The 17428-nt window shown below is 46.8% G+C and overlaps 1 protein-coding gene across 1 annotated transcript in view; it reads left to right on the top strand.

The window, feature by feature from the left end:
- tsc22d3 (TSC22 domain family, member 3) overlaps positions 1-17170 on the top strand; it is a 29711-nt gene extending 12541 nt beyond the window's left edge. Inside the window, exons 3-4 of the mRNA XM_062525466.1 lie at positions 15106-15157; positions 15528-17170. Of these exons, the coding sequence (XP_062381450.1) occupies positions 15106-15157; positions 15528-15770 (295 nt within the window). The 3' untranslated portion in view covers positions 15771-17170. The remainder of the gene's footprint in view (positions 1-15105; positions 15158-15527) is intronic.
- Positions 17171-17428: the final 258 nt, after the last annotated feature.

Raw genomic sequence — 17428 nt, 5'->3', positions numbered from 1 at the left:
CAAGTGAAGGGTTATGTCACCACCACCAATCATCACTCTCATGAGGTGGTTGGTGCATCAGTTGACAGATTTAGTGTTGCTCCACGCTGAGCTCTAGTCTAGTTTTTAGAGAGTGGAGAGGAAAAGTGGACGCGTGGTGAGACACGGGGTGACTGGTGTATGGTAAAACTCTCTGTCCTATTTCAGCGTACGTGGCCGGAGACCAAACCAAACAAGAATCCAGCTGTCAAGCGAACAGAACAGAAGATTTCCCACTCATTCTGCTGGCCATGCAGTATCACATAGGCTGCTGTGTGCAGAATGTTTAGCATATAAGTACACACACACACACACACACAGAGAGAGAGAAAAAGAGAGAGATTTGCAATCATTAACACCATCGCCGTCTAAAAGCTCCTATCCCATGTGAGATCCGACGAATTGCTTTTTAGGCAGACATGTTCCTTCATGTTTACCTCAGTCACCATAGCAACAGTTGCCGAAGATGGCCGTGGACCCTTGCAGGGTTTTTGTTCGTCCGCATTAGTATTCCAGTATAAGTTCCCCGAGCTCACGGCATGTTCTGTGTTGACGCTGGTCTCAAGAACCATAGACAGCGATTACAACAGCTTACAGAATTAAAGGCTGCCCAGTAAGTCTATGATCCCATGTTAAGAAGCTAATGGTTTTCCCACATGTCAGCATATTCTCTATATATAAGACCTCTCAATGTTTGACACGTCCTACATTTTATCCTAAGTGTCATTTGCACAAATAATTAAAATGAAAATAATTTAGTTAACAGAGTAAACGTGATAAAATTCAAAGGCTAAAGCATGTATTTTCATGTTTGAAATAAGAATGGTAATAATTGTTTTTTGTAAAGGCACCACATTCAGTTAAAATAATTGCTCGTGTCAACGCCTGGCTGATCTCTGGCACCTCCTCTTTTTTTTAAGAGGGAAAAAAAGTGTCCCAAGGTAATTGTGTTTTCTACAGTTTACCTAAAGAACTGGGAGTACAGCCAAGTCCACTATCAGAGGAAGCACAGCAGAACAACAGCTGTGAGAGCCCTCCCTCCCCGCCTCTTTCTCTTCCTCATTTTTTTTCATTTCCCTGTTTCGATCTCTCTCTCTCTCTCTCTCTCTCTCTCTCTCTGGCTCTCTCTCCTGCTCTCGTCCCAGAATCTGGACTCTCTTCACACGCTTCGAGTTACACATTGTCTGGCTGATCATGACTCACTGTCTGTGAAAGCACACATGACTTCGACATTACACCCATGTGTGTGCAGGTCCTATCTTTAACACTTGCTCCACTCTTGCACGCCGCTGTGCGAATACGTTCTTTTTTTTCCTCCAAAAAAACCCTGCATTTACTTTAAAAGGAAATTAGATATCAAATGAAGGTCTATATCAAGCGTCGACATCAAACAGGATGCTCTAGCTTTGATATCAAACTGCCTCCCCCGCCCCGAAGCGGAGGGACCTGCCGTCTGGAGTTCATGTTGTGAAACATGCGTACGTGTGTGTGTGTGTGTGTGTGTCTGTGTGTGTGTGTGTGCGTGTGTGTGTGTGTGTGTGTGTGCGTGTGTGTGTGTGTGTGTGAGGGGGGCCTCTCTCAGCTCAGACGTGCTTCCATGTCTGTGACACTCATGCAGCCCGGGGTCTAATAATAGGAGCCGAGTCTGCTTCCTTGTTGTCCTCATGTGAGGGGGTCACGCACAGTCCCATCCTGTGCTCACTGTTGACTTATGGGACTTTTCAGGAAACTCTCAGCTCTGGCGTAGATGGCTGTTTGATGTATGGTTTTTTTTTTTATAGAAGACTGTGCAAAATAGCCTTTAATATTGTGATGCACTAGCAAGCTGCATTAGGGTAGATGTGCATGCATAATTAAGCAGTTGTGTGAGTGTACTGTATGTGTGCGTGTGTGGGTGCTAGTGTGTGTACGACGTGTGTGGGGGTTATCTGTTAAGACGGCATGGGTGTGTTTCTGGAGGTGGCGTGAGGACAGTCGGGGAAAAAAAGGGCATGCAAATAGGCACGGGAGGCAGGGCACAGCAGCCTCACAGGCGTGGAGACGGGGTAAATACGCCACTCTGCTGGGTAAACACAAAGGTACGAGAGAGCACGGCAGTGGCGGGGTTGATGAGGGTGGTGGCGTGTGCTTGTAGGTGTGTGTGTGTGTGTGTGTGTGTGTGTGTGGGGGGGGGGGGTTGACTCACCTTGTTTTCCCCCAGCAAGGCACTCTAGCTGTCAGCAGCACTTTGCCCCACGCCTGCACCCACGCCAGAAATAGCTCCGGTCCAGACAACACAGACGCGAGGCGAAGACACCCTAATTATTGCCCAAGCTGGCAGGCGAAAAACATACCGCACAGTAGATAGTTCCATTACCAACGCGCTGTCAGTCTATGAAAGAAAGTGGCATGCAATTGGTGTTGACCTCCACCACCTCCACCACCACCACCGCCACCACCTTTGCGCCAAGTAGCCGGGAGTGCTGAAAGCATTTGTTTGGAATGGTTTGACAGACTTTGTACACAAACCGGTTGCCAGTGAGTGGTAATCTCCGCGAAGGTCTTGTTTTTGTCCCATGCAGCCTCCATTAATCTGGGGCTTCAGGCACTCCAGCTGTGTTTTCTCCTTGCGGTTAAGTTGTACTAGTATTAGTGACATGGAGATTACGGAGGCCCACTAGAGTTTGGGCTGTGTGTGGCTGCTAATAGGATTTGACAGAGAAATAAACTACGGTGTTTCATACCCGGAGCCAATGTTTTAACACGTGTCCATTACACATAACCTTTCCATGTCATACTAGCAAATCTAGCTGATCTAGTGGTCAGACAAACATTTCACAGTTTTTTTGTTTTTATATCCTCAATTCCTCAAGTCAGTGCACTATAGTGTCATTCTTGTTTGTACATGTACATACATTACTTACCTGTCAACCAGTCTGAAAGCTGAATGCAGAGGAGGGCGTAGATATATAGTTTTAGTCATGGCATGGGTGTGCAGAGGGTAAACACAGTGACCCTATCTAAGTTGAGGTAATGAGTGATTATGTAAGGCCAACTTGGCAGTTTTTTTTTCTTTGTAAAAAAAGGAAGGAAAACGACTTTCGGTGTTACTTCCTCTCAAATGTACTGTAGGCATCAGCAGACAACAACATGCATATTGTTTTTTAATCTAAGGTATTTACCCTAGATAGATTGCAAGAGGATACAAATGGTAAAAAAAAGAAAAAAGCATGAAAGCATAAAAATGCATACACTTGTTTACCCCACTACACACACAAACACACACACACACACACATTCAACCAGTATGACTCAATTCCCTTGTGCCTGTCCATTAATGCATAGCCTTGCATCATGTATGACCTCCTATAACCTATAGCTCCAGTGCTGAATGGGCCCTGTCCTCATATGCTCACAGTGCAGGGCTGGCTGTGTTCCACTAACCTATAGCTCCAGTGCTGAATGGGCCGTGTCCTCATATGCGCACAGTACAGGGCTGGCTGCTGCTATTTGCTGAGGGCTGCACAGTAACCCAAACATTCCATAGTAAGCGAGTGTATACGCAGAGCCGTAGGAATGCCGAGTCTTTACCTCCGCTGACCCTCCTCTCCCCGGCCTGCTCCGCTCCGCTCAGCCGAGAGCGTTGCGCGGCGGTGGCACCGAGCCAAGGCCCCTGGGAACGCCGCCGCCTCGGAGCAAGGGAGGGAGGGAGGGAGCGCTGCGATCGGGGAGGCAGATAGAGCGACAGCTCGCTGGGCCACTGCCGCTGCCTACGTGGGTGCAGGCAGTCGATCAGCTGGAGCCATCTCTCTCTCACAAGTCCTGGCACCTGCACGCGCTCGCTCTTGCATGGCCACCTGTGAGGACTCTGACGTAAATCCGCGAGATGCCTTCACAGCGTCTTAGCGAGAACACTACTCAAGCACAAAACTGTTTTAAGTCCTGTTTTTTCACCCCCCTGCCTGCAAAGTACAGTATGTTGACTTGATTTGATAGCGACATGGAGTTTTGCACGCACACACAGGACAGCGTAGCTTCTGTGCCAGATTTGTCTTTTCCTTTCTCCTTCCCTGTCACTCCCAACTCATGCAGAACGGAGGCGCTCGGCACCGACTCCTCTCTTCATCTCCCAGGCAACAGAACAGAGAGAGAGGGAGAGAGAGATAGAGAGAGGGGAGAGAGAGAAGGAGAGGGAGAGAGAGATAGAGCGAGGAAGAGAGAGAGAGGAGAGGAAGAGAGAAATGGATAGAGAGAGAGAAGGAGAGAGAGAGATAGAGTGAGAGTGAGCTAGGAAGAGAGGGAGTGTGAGGGAGTCTTGGCCAGGTGTAGTAAATCAGAGCTGAATGTGAGAGGCCTACTGACAGTGTGTTGGAAAACTCCTCAGCAGCAGAGCAGCAGAGCAGCAGAGCAGCAGAGCAGCAGGGCCAGGCTCAGACAGAGAGGCCACGCGAGCTGCTCCTCCTGCTGCTGCTGCTGCTGCTGCTGCTGCTGCTGCCGCCGTTTTATGACTCCGCTTACAGACCCAATAAACGTGCTGTAAAGTGGAGGAAAAGATAACCAGTTCAGGGAATGCAAAACACACACACACACACACACACACACACACACATACACACACTCACATATATGGAAAAGTTTTGCACACCAAAACTCACCCCATCAAAACAATAACAACCCATCAACCAATAACCAAGACAGCAGAGTGTTTTTTTCCAACTCTGAAAGCTTAATCAATGCGAATTCATTGATTACTAAATACACACATGTTATGTTCTTAGAGAAAGGGCACACCTTAACCTACATTATATGACATACTTTCCGTTTACTTTTCGAGTCCTGGTTCTTCGTTTTTGCATGTCTATCACAATAATACACACTTCTTTATTTCCCTGATAAGACTCTAAATGAGCTTGCTTCAGCAGTTAATCATAGGGTGGACATGTTGTCCTAACTCTTGCAAGTTCTGACATGTGCATGTCTGACCATACAACATGAAAACAGGAAAACCATGCTTCATGTTGAAAGTGCAGTCATCCTCCTTCCGACCACCAGATCTGATATGATGCTCCGGCACAGGCAGCAAAGAGCAGCCTTGCATAAGTCTGTTATTGTCGAGTGTCTTAATGATTTGTTGTGTCCTCTAATGATAATTTAATGCTTCATGGGGAATCACTGAGATCAAAACGTTTTTTTAACAGGGCTTTCTTGTTCACGGCCTATCTACCGTTTACTATCTGCAATTCATAAGGCAATTATGAATGATCGCCGAACAGTCCTTGATGAGTCATACTTGGCTATCCAACAACACAAAACACGATATCCTTAGTAATCCACAATATTTAAAATCATGCTCTGACTAAATAAACATCCTCGTTGCTCGCGCTCTCTCAGATGCTCCTAACCATGATTAATAACTTTCCCGCAACTTTCCAATTACGCTTATTACACTCTCCAAGTCAGAGTTAATGAATTCATTACACAGCGGCTGTCGAGAAAACCAAAACAAAAATATTTAATTTCAATTTATTTCCGTTTATTTTCGAGCTCATTAACTACTGCAAGTAAATGCTTGTTTGCGCCTTGAAGCGAGATTAAAAGTTCGCCTCGCAGAGGGAGTCCTCCGCGGCTCCCGCGCTTGCCGATGCCGTTCGACCGCAGCTGACGCTGACGAGCCGGGTTTGAAACGTGAGACGCCGGGCTTCTTTTTCTTGGACGGTTCCGTCCCCGAGCTCTGTTCCCGCGCTCTCTCTCTGCCAGTCCGGCCTGTGCCAGAGCGGATGCGCCCGTGGCGCGCTCTGACATCAGAACCCGCAACGTCCCGCTGGCTCCTGGCATGCCGTCGGTGCCAAGCCCCGGCCCCCGTCCTGCCCATCCCTCCCCAGGAGCACTTGCGTCAACGAAGGTGTGGCCCCTGTGATGTTCCCATCTCTGGTACGGGACGCCCAACCCCCCCCTGCCCCCCCTCTGAAGCCCCTTTAATCATCATGTGCCACTCAAGCACTCCACTCTAGACTAAATACATCAAAGTGGCCATGATTACAACATTAGCCCCCACCCGCCCCCACCCCTCTCACGTCCCACTTATCTACACACAAGAGGTCATACTCATTTGGACTGTGCTAACAGCCATTTGTTTGCCTCATAAAATTTTCCATTCGGCTCGGGCCAAGACAGACTGTCACCATGCTGTCACCTGCTGCAGGTCCACAGGAGGTGGTGGGGAGGAGAGAAGAGCAGGAAGCCAGCGCTCTGTTGTGTGTCTCATATGGGACATACAGTACAGTACGGCTTTTATGGGCCAGACTGGGTTAGTGGATTTGAAAGGCTTAACTCTCCAGACTTCTATGCTACACACTGGGTGACTTATATAAACTTGTGGTCACAGACAGACAGACAGACAGACAGACAGACAGACAGGCCAACAATCAGGTCAAGCAGGCCCCGTTTCCTGGTTCGGGAGGGTGCCGTGCTGTGTTTTGCTGTGGGCGCCCCCATTTCGGCAGACCAGCGGAAGGTCAGTTGTGTAACGCGGTGACATCGATCAGGCGGGCTGGTTTCTCATGCCGTGCGTGAGTAACGCTGCCTGACAGTTCTGGGGCTCAGCTGAAAACACTACATCATTAACTGGGGCCCCAACCTCTGCCTCACGCTTGCACACGGCCACATCTGGAGCAAGCACCGCCGACCCCCTTCACTCGCGCCCGGCACCGTGGGGGGAGAGGCTTCAGAAGTCGGAGGGTACGTGCTGTACTCTGCTCACTCATCTGGAGCCTGTTTCTCATGTGCTGTACAGTAACACGCGGCACGGCCATTAGAGCACTCTGTACCTTCTCTCCTTAAGAGCACCACTTGAACCCGTTCCGCGAAAAAAAAAAAAAAAATGCGTTGGAACATATTTAGCGCATTAGTATGTGTAACTCGCAGATGCCATTAAATTACCGCACTCGACTTTGTAAAGCAGAGAAATTAAATATGACTGGCTGATCAGGGAGCCGCCTTGTTAAGGCCGCAGACGGATTGCTGAGCATTGACTCAATTTAGTCCCACACCCTGAGCACTGCGCAGGGAGGCTAATCTGATTTACAAAGCTTGTTGTGATAATTTGTCGCTGGGCTCCAACTCCAACGCTTGAAGTGCACTGCTGTGCTGGAGAGAAGCCCTTGCTCGCGCCCTCCCACAGACCAGACCGGCCTTTACGCTGTGGTCTCACTCCTATTGGCCGGACATTGCTGTAGGGAGGTTGGGAGGTCAGTCAGAAGGTGATGAGTCGTGTGTGTGTGTGTGTGTGTGTGTGTGGCGTGTGAAGCGATGCTGGACGGCTCCAGCGTTTTGATGGCCCTCGGCCCACGCTTTCTGCTGACTCAACAGCTGACACCCTCAGCCTCCCCACTGCCGCTGGCTCGCAGGTCACCTGGAGGTGAAGAGCGCTCTTTTTTTTGTTTCCGTCGCGGTCACTGTGCCCCATGCCCCGGAGCGTCCTCTGCCAGAGCTTTTGTTTCTGTGTCAGCGCTCAGTCGGTGATGGGCAGCAGGTGTGTGTGTGTGTGTGTGTGTGTGTGTGTGTGTGTGAGAGCCCTGTGGGCGGAAGGAAAGGGGCCAGGGCCAATATGAACAGGAAGAAGCGGGCGCGGAGCGTGTGAGTGAGTGAGAGCGAGACAGAGAACTCAACTCCCCCTGGCTGGAGTGACACTTGCCTGCCACATTTTTCCTGACGTGAGAGCAGAAGCGCAGACCGGTGGGGGAGTGCTTGGCTGGCCTGCTGCGTGCATTGGGGGCGTCCACCTCTGATGCTGGAGGACATCTTGTTCCTGGGCTGAATGCAGCCTCCTCCTCCAGCACCACATGCCCATACTAGGAGTGACCGTGGAAAATGTAGGGGTGTCAGGAGCCCCAAATGTATGGCTTTGACCTCGCAAACTCGCTCCTCTGGGTCTGGGGCTCCATAACTCAAATCCCCTACAAGTCATGCCTCCTCCAGGAGTGTGTGTCGGTTTGAATGTCACGGCCCAGGCCAGAGGATGATGGATACAAGCCTCGCGTGTTCGTGTCATCTGCGGGACATTTACGCTGCCTGTTCCTTGTCAATTTATAGCGCTGGTTAATTAGGCAATGTTTTAGTGCACAATTTGTCTTCTGCAGCAAAGCAAAGCAAAACACTGACTCCGGCCAGAGCGCGGAGCACAGCTTATGCCTTGTTCAGCCGGCGCGATAAGGAGGAAACTGGAGGGGCTCCTGCTGTGTGGCGCGGCGTGAGCCTCGGCTGAAATGTTCCGCATACCTTCAGCCCTGACAGAAGTAGCAAATGAGGCGGCCCGGTCAGTGAACCGAGGGAGCCCGCGCGCTTTTACACAGCACAGATCTCCGCTCCGCATCCGGGCCAAAAGAGGCAGCGAAAGGCCCCGCGCGGCTCCGAACCGTTTGAACGGAGCATAAACCTCGGAAGTGTTTTCAGTGCAAACAAGGGCAGGCGCTCATGCGCGGCAGAGCTCCTTCAGGTTGCTTTGACAGATGGGGGGGCCTCCCTCAACACGGCCTGCTCTGAAGAGGGTGAGAAAACGGGAGCGCATGGCAGGTGCAGGTTAGCGGCGTCGGGGGGAAATGACCGAAAAACCCCAAGGGACGCACCAGGAATCCAGGTTCTTTCTAGCAATGTGAAAGTCAAACAAAAACTAGGCTAACCGATCGGAAATTGCACACTTTTTAGTACGCTTGACAACCTAATTCTGTCTTTCTAAGCTGTTCATGGAAGACTCCTACGAATCAGACATTTCAGGGAGCAATTACTGTATGTCCATTTTGCAGGACAAAAAGGCTTTGGATGGAGGTCTACAAAGAAGAAGGGTCAGAATTCTTAGCCATGTATTGTTTCTTGTTCTGGCTCCTGCTGGAACGGCCCACTGTGCTTTCTGCTCCATTTGACCCTAATGGACACAGAGGCTCTCTGGTGCAGAGCTAATGCGCGCCAATGCACAGAATGTTCTCCGTCCTGCTGAGCCCACGGCGCATGCTATAGAATGTGGGCTAGTTGTATAAGTCCAGGGGCCGGAGTCTCTGTTCCAGTCAGGCATTTGGAAGGAGTGAGCTAGCAAACAAGACAGCTTACAGTTGGGTGATGCTGGATGCTGAGCGACCACTGCTGGAGCATTGTGGACACACACACACAGACACACACACACACACACAAGCGTGCGTAGAAAACACATACCTGGCAAAAAACGACGGCTCGGAGGCCGTTTTGTAACTATTCAAATAGAGCCGTTACATAAGTGTCTCCCTGGTGTCATCAGATAGCGGCGGGCGGGCGGGCGTGATCGGCGCGGCGCGGCGCTCTCCTATTTGCCTGGGCAACCGCCGGACTCCATGAGAGCCGTGGCGTGGGCGCGGAGCCGGAATAATGAGCCTCTTTCTCTCACCTCATCTCGCTCATCACAATGCATGCAGTCTGTAAGCCTCCTGGCAGGCCCAGATGAACATGCATTAGGGATGCACAGCTTGGTTTTATGATCTCCGTGGTGTCTACAGACTATTCCCCCCCCCCCCCTTCCTCATCCCCTTTGCTCTCATAGTCTACACACACACACGTCACCTTTACACGCAAGGGCAGGGCTGGACTGGAGATGGATGCCTTTCTGAATCTTCATTAAAGCATGTATCCATGACAACAGGGAGAGATAAGTGTGGGTGGACACATGGCGATCCACTCTAGCTGTGGTTGTTGTGTACCAAGTTCAGAGGGTTTGCAGTGGGAACAGCAGAGTGTCATGGCAAAACCCATACAGAACTCACTGAACTTTGAAATAGAACACTGGATTCATTAGTAAAATGTGAGAAAATTCATCTGGCAAAATTTGCCTCAGGATATATCAAAGTGATTGATCTCAGATTAAATGTTATATAGCTTCTTGTATACTCATACTGATCATTTCATAGTTTGAAGTAATTCCTCGACACATCCAAACAGGTCTCTTAAGCATAGTTAACACACTGGAGAATATTGTTTCAGAATTCTGAAACTGTGTGGGCACATTATAATATGTTGGGTAATTGCAGAACAAATTTTACTGTATGTTAATTTTAAGTAACATATAGTAACAAATACTTTTTCAACACGGCTCAATTCATTATTGTTCTACAACCAACAAAAGAGCCTGACATTTGAAGCCATTGTTGAGGCGGGTGTTGTAACACGCACAGTCCTCAATAATAGATTAAGCATCGCCATGATAAAAAAGAAAAGATTTATGGGAACTTTGAGATTAGTACAGGTGATAGCTTCGTTAAAGAGCAAGAACATTAAAACTGGGTGTGTTGGACACATTCCAGACAGCCAGACAAAGGACGTCAAGAGAGCACATACCTCGCCTGACAGACAGCAATAACAACAATTTATGATGAGCGTGAGGCATTTCACTACATCGTGACAACAAATATGGCCAATTGCTCTATTTCAAACAAGTCTCTATTGGTGATGCTTCTTCTGATTTAGTGATTCGGTGATGTAAGTACCATTCCGTGCCAAGGAGACCAAGATAATGAGAGAAAGGGAGAGAGAGAAAGAGAGGGAAGGAGAGAGAGAGAGAGAGTGTCACAGTTCAACTGACCTCCCCGCCCTTGCTCACTCTTGGGGTGCTTGGTGGTGAGCTACCCCGGCTCTCACATTACCCACAATTGAGACCACCACAGCGAGAGTCATGAGCGGCCCACCCCCTTACTCACCTAGCCTCTTCAAGAGGAGAGATCGGCGGTAAGTAAGACTTACTGGTCAGGTTTCCATAGTGTGTCATTAACCGTGACAGCTGGGGGGGTGATGGATTGGTGTGGAAGGGTGAGAGAGTCAGGAGCCTCTTCACTACTGATGACAGGGCAAATACGCTTACAAGGAAGAAAAAATTGTATGGCAGGGACACATTCTACATAACTGTCACTTTCTCCTGTGTGGTTTAACTAGCGGAGCTAGTTAGCTGTCAATTCTGTGTTTAACTGTTTGGATTTATTGATTACCTTAGAAATTGATTAATATTTGATTTGCAACGGTATTGGAACACATAATAAAGCATTCAAAGGGGTGATAACCCACATTATTATGTGTAATAATACACATTACTATCCAGTAACAGATGAGGTGGTGTATCATTAGAAGGCAGGCCAGGTAATATAATGTTATACGAGCACTTTGTAATCATTAAACGATTAAATAATCTAGGAGACTATAAACCAGTACCACTGAATCATTACGCGACTGCTGAGATAGAAGAAGTGATTTGGCACCATACCTGCATTTCAGTCGTCATCGACCGTCATTTATTTTTGCTATTAATGACACCATTTACAGTATCTTTCCGCGCTTTAAAACTTGAACATAACACAGACGTCTCATCCACACGCAGAAGTAATGTGTGTTGGAGCCATTGTGTTGGAGACGTCTCCACTTGTCTCCATGATACAGAGAGAGGCTCTCAGTGGCATTGTGCATCACTGTCACTGTCTTATTGTGTTCCTACTGTCCTTGTTGTTCTCGCAGCTAAACGCATTTGTTCACGTCTCAGACTGTGGATTGTTATGAAAACATAATACACGCGAAACAAGGCAAAAAGACATCTTAAAGGACAACGTATTTATAATACAAAAAAGCACGAGACCTTTTGTTTACACGGTCTCTTGAGGGTTGTATTTGGCCAATAGACCATATCTCTAGACCAACACATGCCCAGTCTTAAGAGGCAGTGTAAGTTGTGACTAGTTCATGCTGTTTGTTGGTATTATGGAAGCCTCTGTCATGGCCACAGACAGTCTATCTCTGAATTCTGGAAAAAGAATGTCCTCTGCTTATCTAACATGAAGCATAAGAAAGCAGCTCTGTCATTCGCACTGCACTTGTCATTCTCACACTGCCCTGCTATTCATTACTGGTGATTTGTGGGTGAGCAAATCGTTTGGCACCAGGCTAAGTGCTCACTGGTGATGGTGCAGATCCTATGTTAGCATGTGTTCTCTACCTCAGCTATTTACCAATACAGAGGAGGAATGCACCCGAGCATCGCCAATTAGTCTGGGTAGAACTCAGTAGGTGTGTATAACTCAGGGGAGCAGATGGAATCCTCTTCCGTCTTCCACTTTAGCGGCCTACAATTGAATCTGGCAGCTTCACAGCCCCCCTGCATGAAATGAAAACTGACAAGAGTGTATTGACACTAATGCTTGTTCAATGCCTTTCTGCTAAATCTTGTTAGTAGAGATCAACTTAGAGGCCTGTCTCACAAATTGTTCCCCTGGGGCGCTTTTGTAATTAATTCTCCCTTATTTGGGGTGAGATGTTGTCACTCATTCTTACTGTAATGAAACAGTTGCAAGACCGCTGCTTTTAATTTAGCTGGATGTGTCGGTTCAATGTAATATTGATTTTTTTTTTTTCAAAAGAGCTGAATCAGGAGAAGAAGATGAGAGGCAGGAGTTTGGTGGTCAGCCAAGCCATTGTTTGTGCTTCCACAGGATATAAACCAACATCTCTTACCAAGGCCTGAGTGTCATGGGAGAGATAAGGGGATAGATAGCACACCTTCTGATGAATTCCTCAGTCTTGCTTAATACAAATACAAATAAAAACTACAACTTACAAAAGAAGGCCCCAATGGACCCCTGACGGGTGATGAAAATGTATTGATCATCTTCCTCCAACACTATGTGATGCAGAATTTAGCTGATGTATGCTAATTTTCTGACTTGAATAACTGTTCATAATGGATAGGGTAAAAGGCAATGAATCTGACCTGATAGCCTGATAACAGGCAGACAGGCACTCATTTCCTTGCACATTTCCATCACAGAGGCCATTGCATGGGTAGAAATAATGCTTTGAAACTGTTTTGCTCTCAGTGAATATGACTACACCCTCTCAAGTTAGGTTTAAGCATGACGCAATTAAGGAGAAAAGAGAGGCCCTTTAATTATCAAATAAATGAATTAATCATGTTGACTCATTAGATTCATGACATACACCTACCTGATGCAATGTTTTAGGGACGGCTCTTGTAGGTCAGGAAGTTCTGGTTACAAATTGGCAGATCTCCACACCCCTGTGTTCTGTGGAATTTCATGTAGAGTACATCAGGTTATGTGTGCCTTGGGTGATTGCATTAGTGAAGTTAGTCACACTACGCTTCCCTTATCACTCCACCACTTGTCATGATGAGGAATGCACTGTGAACTGTTGAAGACCTGTGGAGGCAGCAGACTGTAGGCTAAGCACTTGCGATTTCACAAATGACTAAAGTAACCATTCATAGCCTGCACAGCATTTACAGTTAAGGTGCAATAATGTGTAGTTGTTGCATAAAAATGGACCGCTATGTATATTCCCTTATTTAATACATTTTCTGACATTTTCTATTATTTCTCGTTTTCATGGCCGTCCATAGACTACGAAACTCTTCTTTGTTTACAAAGAATATGTCTGGGCAGAGTATTATTCCTTGCAATATGACGTTTCGCCACTAGAGGCCGACATGTATGTGACAAAGAAAAGGAAAAATACTGGGATTAGGTGAATGGAAAAATACCCATGAATATTCCCACACATTTCCAGGTGGGATACATTGTGTACAGTTTGCATAGATTGTATGTTCTTGTTGGTCTGGTAGATTGCCACATTTAAATGTTTTATGGAGACAATAACAAAGCATGTATTTTCTCCTGCATGCCCATATCAGTCTTGGGCCTAAGCATTGCAAATAAAGTGCGAAGCAAAATGATTAGGTTAAAATCTGGGGGAAACTGTCGGAAATAGGTCAAGGCAGTTGGGGGGGAAACATAATTTCATAGCATAGGGTCCTTGTGTGAATTGAGAATTGACCATGATTGACAGATATTAAATGAAAGAAACATAAAAAGCAACACGGATAGTATAAGAATGGCCATTGAAGTGGCATGTTGTTTAATTTCACCATATGTATATATGGTGTAAATTGGTGTGTGTGTTTGTATGGACGTGCCGGGTCAATTTAAGCTTAGAGCCCTCCTCGAGTTCAGGGAGGGGGCAGGTGGAAAATCTATGCCAGCAGCCTCATTAACATAAAATATGCACGCGTCATGTGACGTCAGAGCACAGCTTAATATATTACCCCCACTGCAGCCGAAATAGAATCATTCTCTGACTGCGTTTCTTTGAAACCGTATCGTAGGCTCTAACCACTTAGCTGCCTTAAGCGCCTCGTAGTACGAAAACATTAGTAGCCTAATCTTAACTACTGAAAGACCACATCCAATCGCAAACGTGGCGAGAAGTATTATTCAAACGGGTCTTGTCCTGAATATGAGTACGGAGATGCTCAAAACACCAATGGAAGTGGCAGTATACCAGCTGCATAACTTTTCGATTTCCTTCTTTTCCTCGTTATTGGGGGGAGATGTTGTATCCGTCAAACTTGACAACAGGTAAACAGACTGGCTTGTTTATGCAATATTGTAGTAGCTTCATAATGATATCTGAGATAAATGCAAATTATCTGTTTTGTCAAAGTGAACGCAATCTTATGGTTACTTTACGCGGTGTGCTTTTAAAATGAATGCTGACTGGGAAATGAGAATGAGGAGCTTTGTGTTACCAGTTAGAACCATTTTACAGTCTTTGGTTAGAACCAGTAGAAACACTGTTTGTTCTTTGTTGCTAGTCTTGGTCTTGAAAGCTAACATGACGTAACATTAGCTAAGTGGGCTAAGAGCAGGGGCTATCTACCTAGCCTTGTAAAAATGGATCCCTGTTGTCAAAATGACATTCGCGTTATCATTACTATCATGATAACCGGGTCAGGTACACTGCAATAAAGCAATGTAGCGTTATTGATAGCATGCACCCGTATGCCCACATATTACACTAAGTTTGCTATCAGTCGTTCTTTGTGATGACATGGCAGTGTTATCGTGAACCAAGATCATTTTGACACACAACTGCAAACTGACTTATGAGATGCACAGGGTCTCTTGGATTTATTGTCAAACCATAACTCAGGTCCTCTTTGTCAGTTTTTGTATTCAGGTCTTGAATGGCAAACCGCATTCATGTTTAAACCAATGTGAATGAGAGACTCATGAATTTTCTTTTCTTCTCCTACAGTGCCTCGGGTGCTAGCGTTGTGGCGATTGACAACAAGATTGAACAGGCAATGGTAAGCACACTCTTCCAACTGCAGAATTTGGCAAAAACAACATTTTTAAGTTGACAGAGGCTGCTCAAAGATTTTGGCTACCTCTCCTGTCTGTGGCTCAGATTAGCAAGCTCGTGTTTGTAATCGATATCTTCAACTGCATAGGCAGTAGTCATGCAGCAGGCCCGTGCTTGTTGAACGTGCACAACTGAAAAGAACTTTGGGTCACGTGTAGCCTACTAGCAGTTGTGTCATGGTAGCTATTGAAAACATACATGTTTAGATATGCATCGTTTAAATAGATATTCAGATATGTAAAGATCTGAAAGAAGTATAGATGTTCTTTGCCTTACACTCTACCCAATGTAACCACTGTTCTTTGTCTCTTCAGGATCTTGTAAAGAACCATTTGATGTATGCCGTTCGAGAGGAGGTAGAGATCCTCAAGGAGCAGATCAAAGAGCTGGCGGAGAAGAACAACCAGCTCGAGCGCGAGAACAGCCTACTGAAGAACCTGGCCAGCCCCGAGCAGATGGAGAAGTTCCAGTCGCGGCTGCCCTCGGATGCCCTGGACATCCAGGATGGGAATAACCCAGAGCCCATGGGCCAATACCGCACTGGCTCTGCTGTGTAAGTGGCTCTGCCTAGGGGCGGGCAGAGCCACTGCCTCACGCGAAATGGACCTCCAGTTATATGGTCGTGCAACTTCACAACATGGAAGCTGGTCGTACAGATGAAACGTGACATGAAAAGCCTAAAAAGACGATGTTCCAGTCGGCATAACCTGTTCTGTAATATCCGACAATCTCTTCGGACTAAGGCTGAAAAGAGAGCGCGTTCTCTAGATGCCTGAGGTTACATTGGGACATTAAGAGACCCTCCCCACACACCACCGCCTCACTCCCCGTTTTTGATATCCTTTGAAGGGGATTTGTTTGTGTGTGCGCGTGTGTGTGTGTGTGGTCGGGGGGTTGCCCAGCTTTGCCTTTCTCCCTCTGTCTGATGAAGACGAGCAGAGGGGGCTTGTGTGTGTGCCAGGGCTGGCCCAGTGATCCAGAGATCTGCGCCCGGTGCGGAATGCCGCCGCGACACCGTCCACGGCCCTCGCCAAGCCAAGGACCCGGACGAACCTCCAGAGACGTCCCTCCCGTCTCCCACAGCCCCACGTGGAGTTCTTTCTATGTCCGGTCCTGATGCAAGCAAGGTTTTCAGGGGGGGGTTTTCCAGACTGACTGTCCACATCCTTCACAGTTCAAAATGTTTGTTACTAAACTCAAGGACACCAAGATGCTGTAGATGAGTACTTGAGAGAGTCAAGCCGGAGCACTATTCCAATCAGTGCCTCACTCAGCCGTTGTTGTTATTTTTTTAATCATCATAACCGTTCGCAAACATTTGCTTGTATTTTGTGCAGTTGGGGCTTGCTGCTTATGGGGGACAAATACTGCATCGTTTTGTTTTGTTTATTTGATGAAACTGAACAAAATTCACTTTATCATGAATAATTGATGTATAAAGCTATGATTCAACGGAGATAGAAAATCTGTATACATTTGCTTAATTCTGTAAATTAGCGCATTTTGTGTAAAGTGAAGTGTTTTATTTGAAATTGCAGATTTTGAGCTAAACAGCCAATGGCTGTTGCTGCAGATGCACTCCCACAATGATCTGCCAGACATTTGCGTTCTGTTGACTACATGCCAACTTGTTCCTGGCACAGTGTGTGTATATGTATGTTTGTATGTATGTATGTTTGTGCGTGAGTGCATGAGTTGATGTATGTATAGGTTGTGTGATGAAAACCATGTTTTCAGAATGGACCTTGCGTTTTCTAACTACCAAAGACTTGCCTCATACTCACAAGCCAACCAGGACCATGTGTTACTTTCACAGGGAGAAGTTTGACCGCAGTAGTTTGGGAAAATAGAAAAAGAAACGTGGGGTTTTGTTGCTCTATTGTGTCCACTGGGATGGGTGTTAACAATGATGTATGGATACAAAATGCACACTGCAATAAACCTTATGTTTACACTAGTCCTTCATCCTCTTTGTGTTATTTACCATGCTCATGGCTTCTTTAGTTGGAGTATTTATTTGTGAAAACTAAACATCTCTCATTCTAGTCACAATAGTGAGTGTCCTCACTGATGAAGGTTAATTGGACTTCCTGTAGCTGGTGCAGTGCTCTAGAGGCTGATGACCTCTACAGATAATGGTTTGTTTGGAAATGTATTTGGGCCTAGCAGGCCAGACAGCAGTGGATTGCCAGCAGTGTGAGCATCTTTAGTGTAG

This window comes from Sardina pilchardus, chromosome 21, assembly GCF_963854185.1.
Source record: "Sardina pilchardus chromosome 21, fSarPil1.1, whole genome shotgun sequence".
NCBI lineage: Eukaryota > Metazoa > Chordata > Actinopteri > Clupeiformes > Clupeidae > Sardina > Sardina pilchardus.
This window is presented reverse-complemented; position numbering and strand designations above follow the sequence as displayed.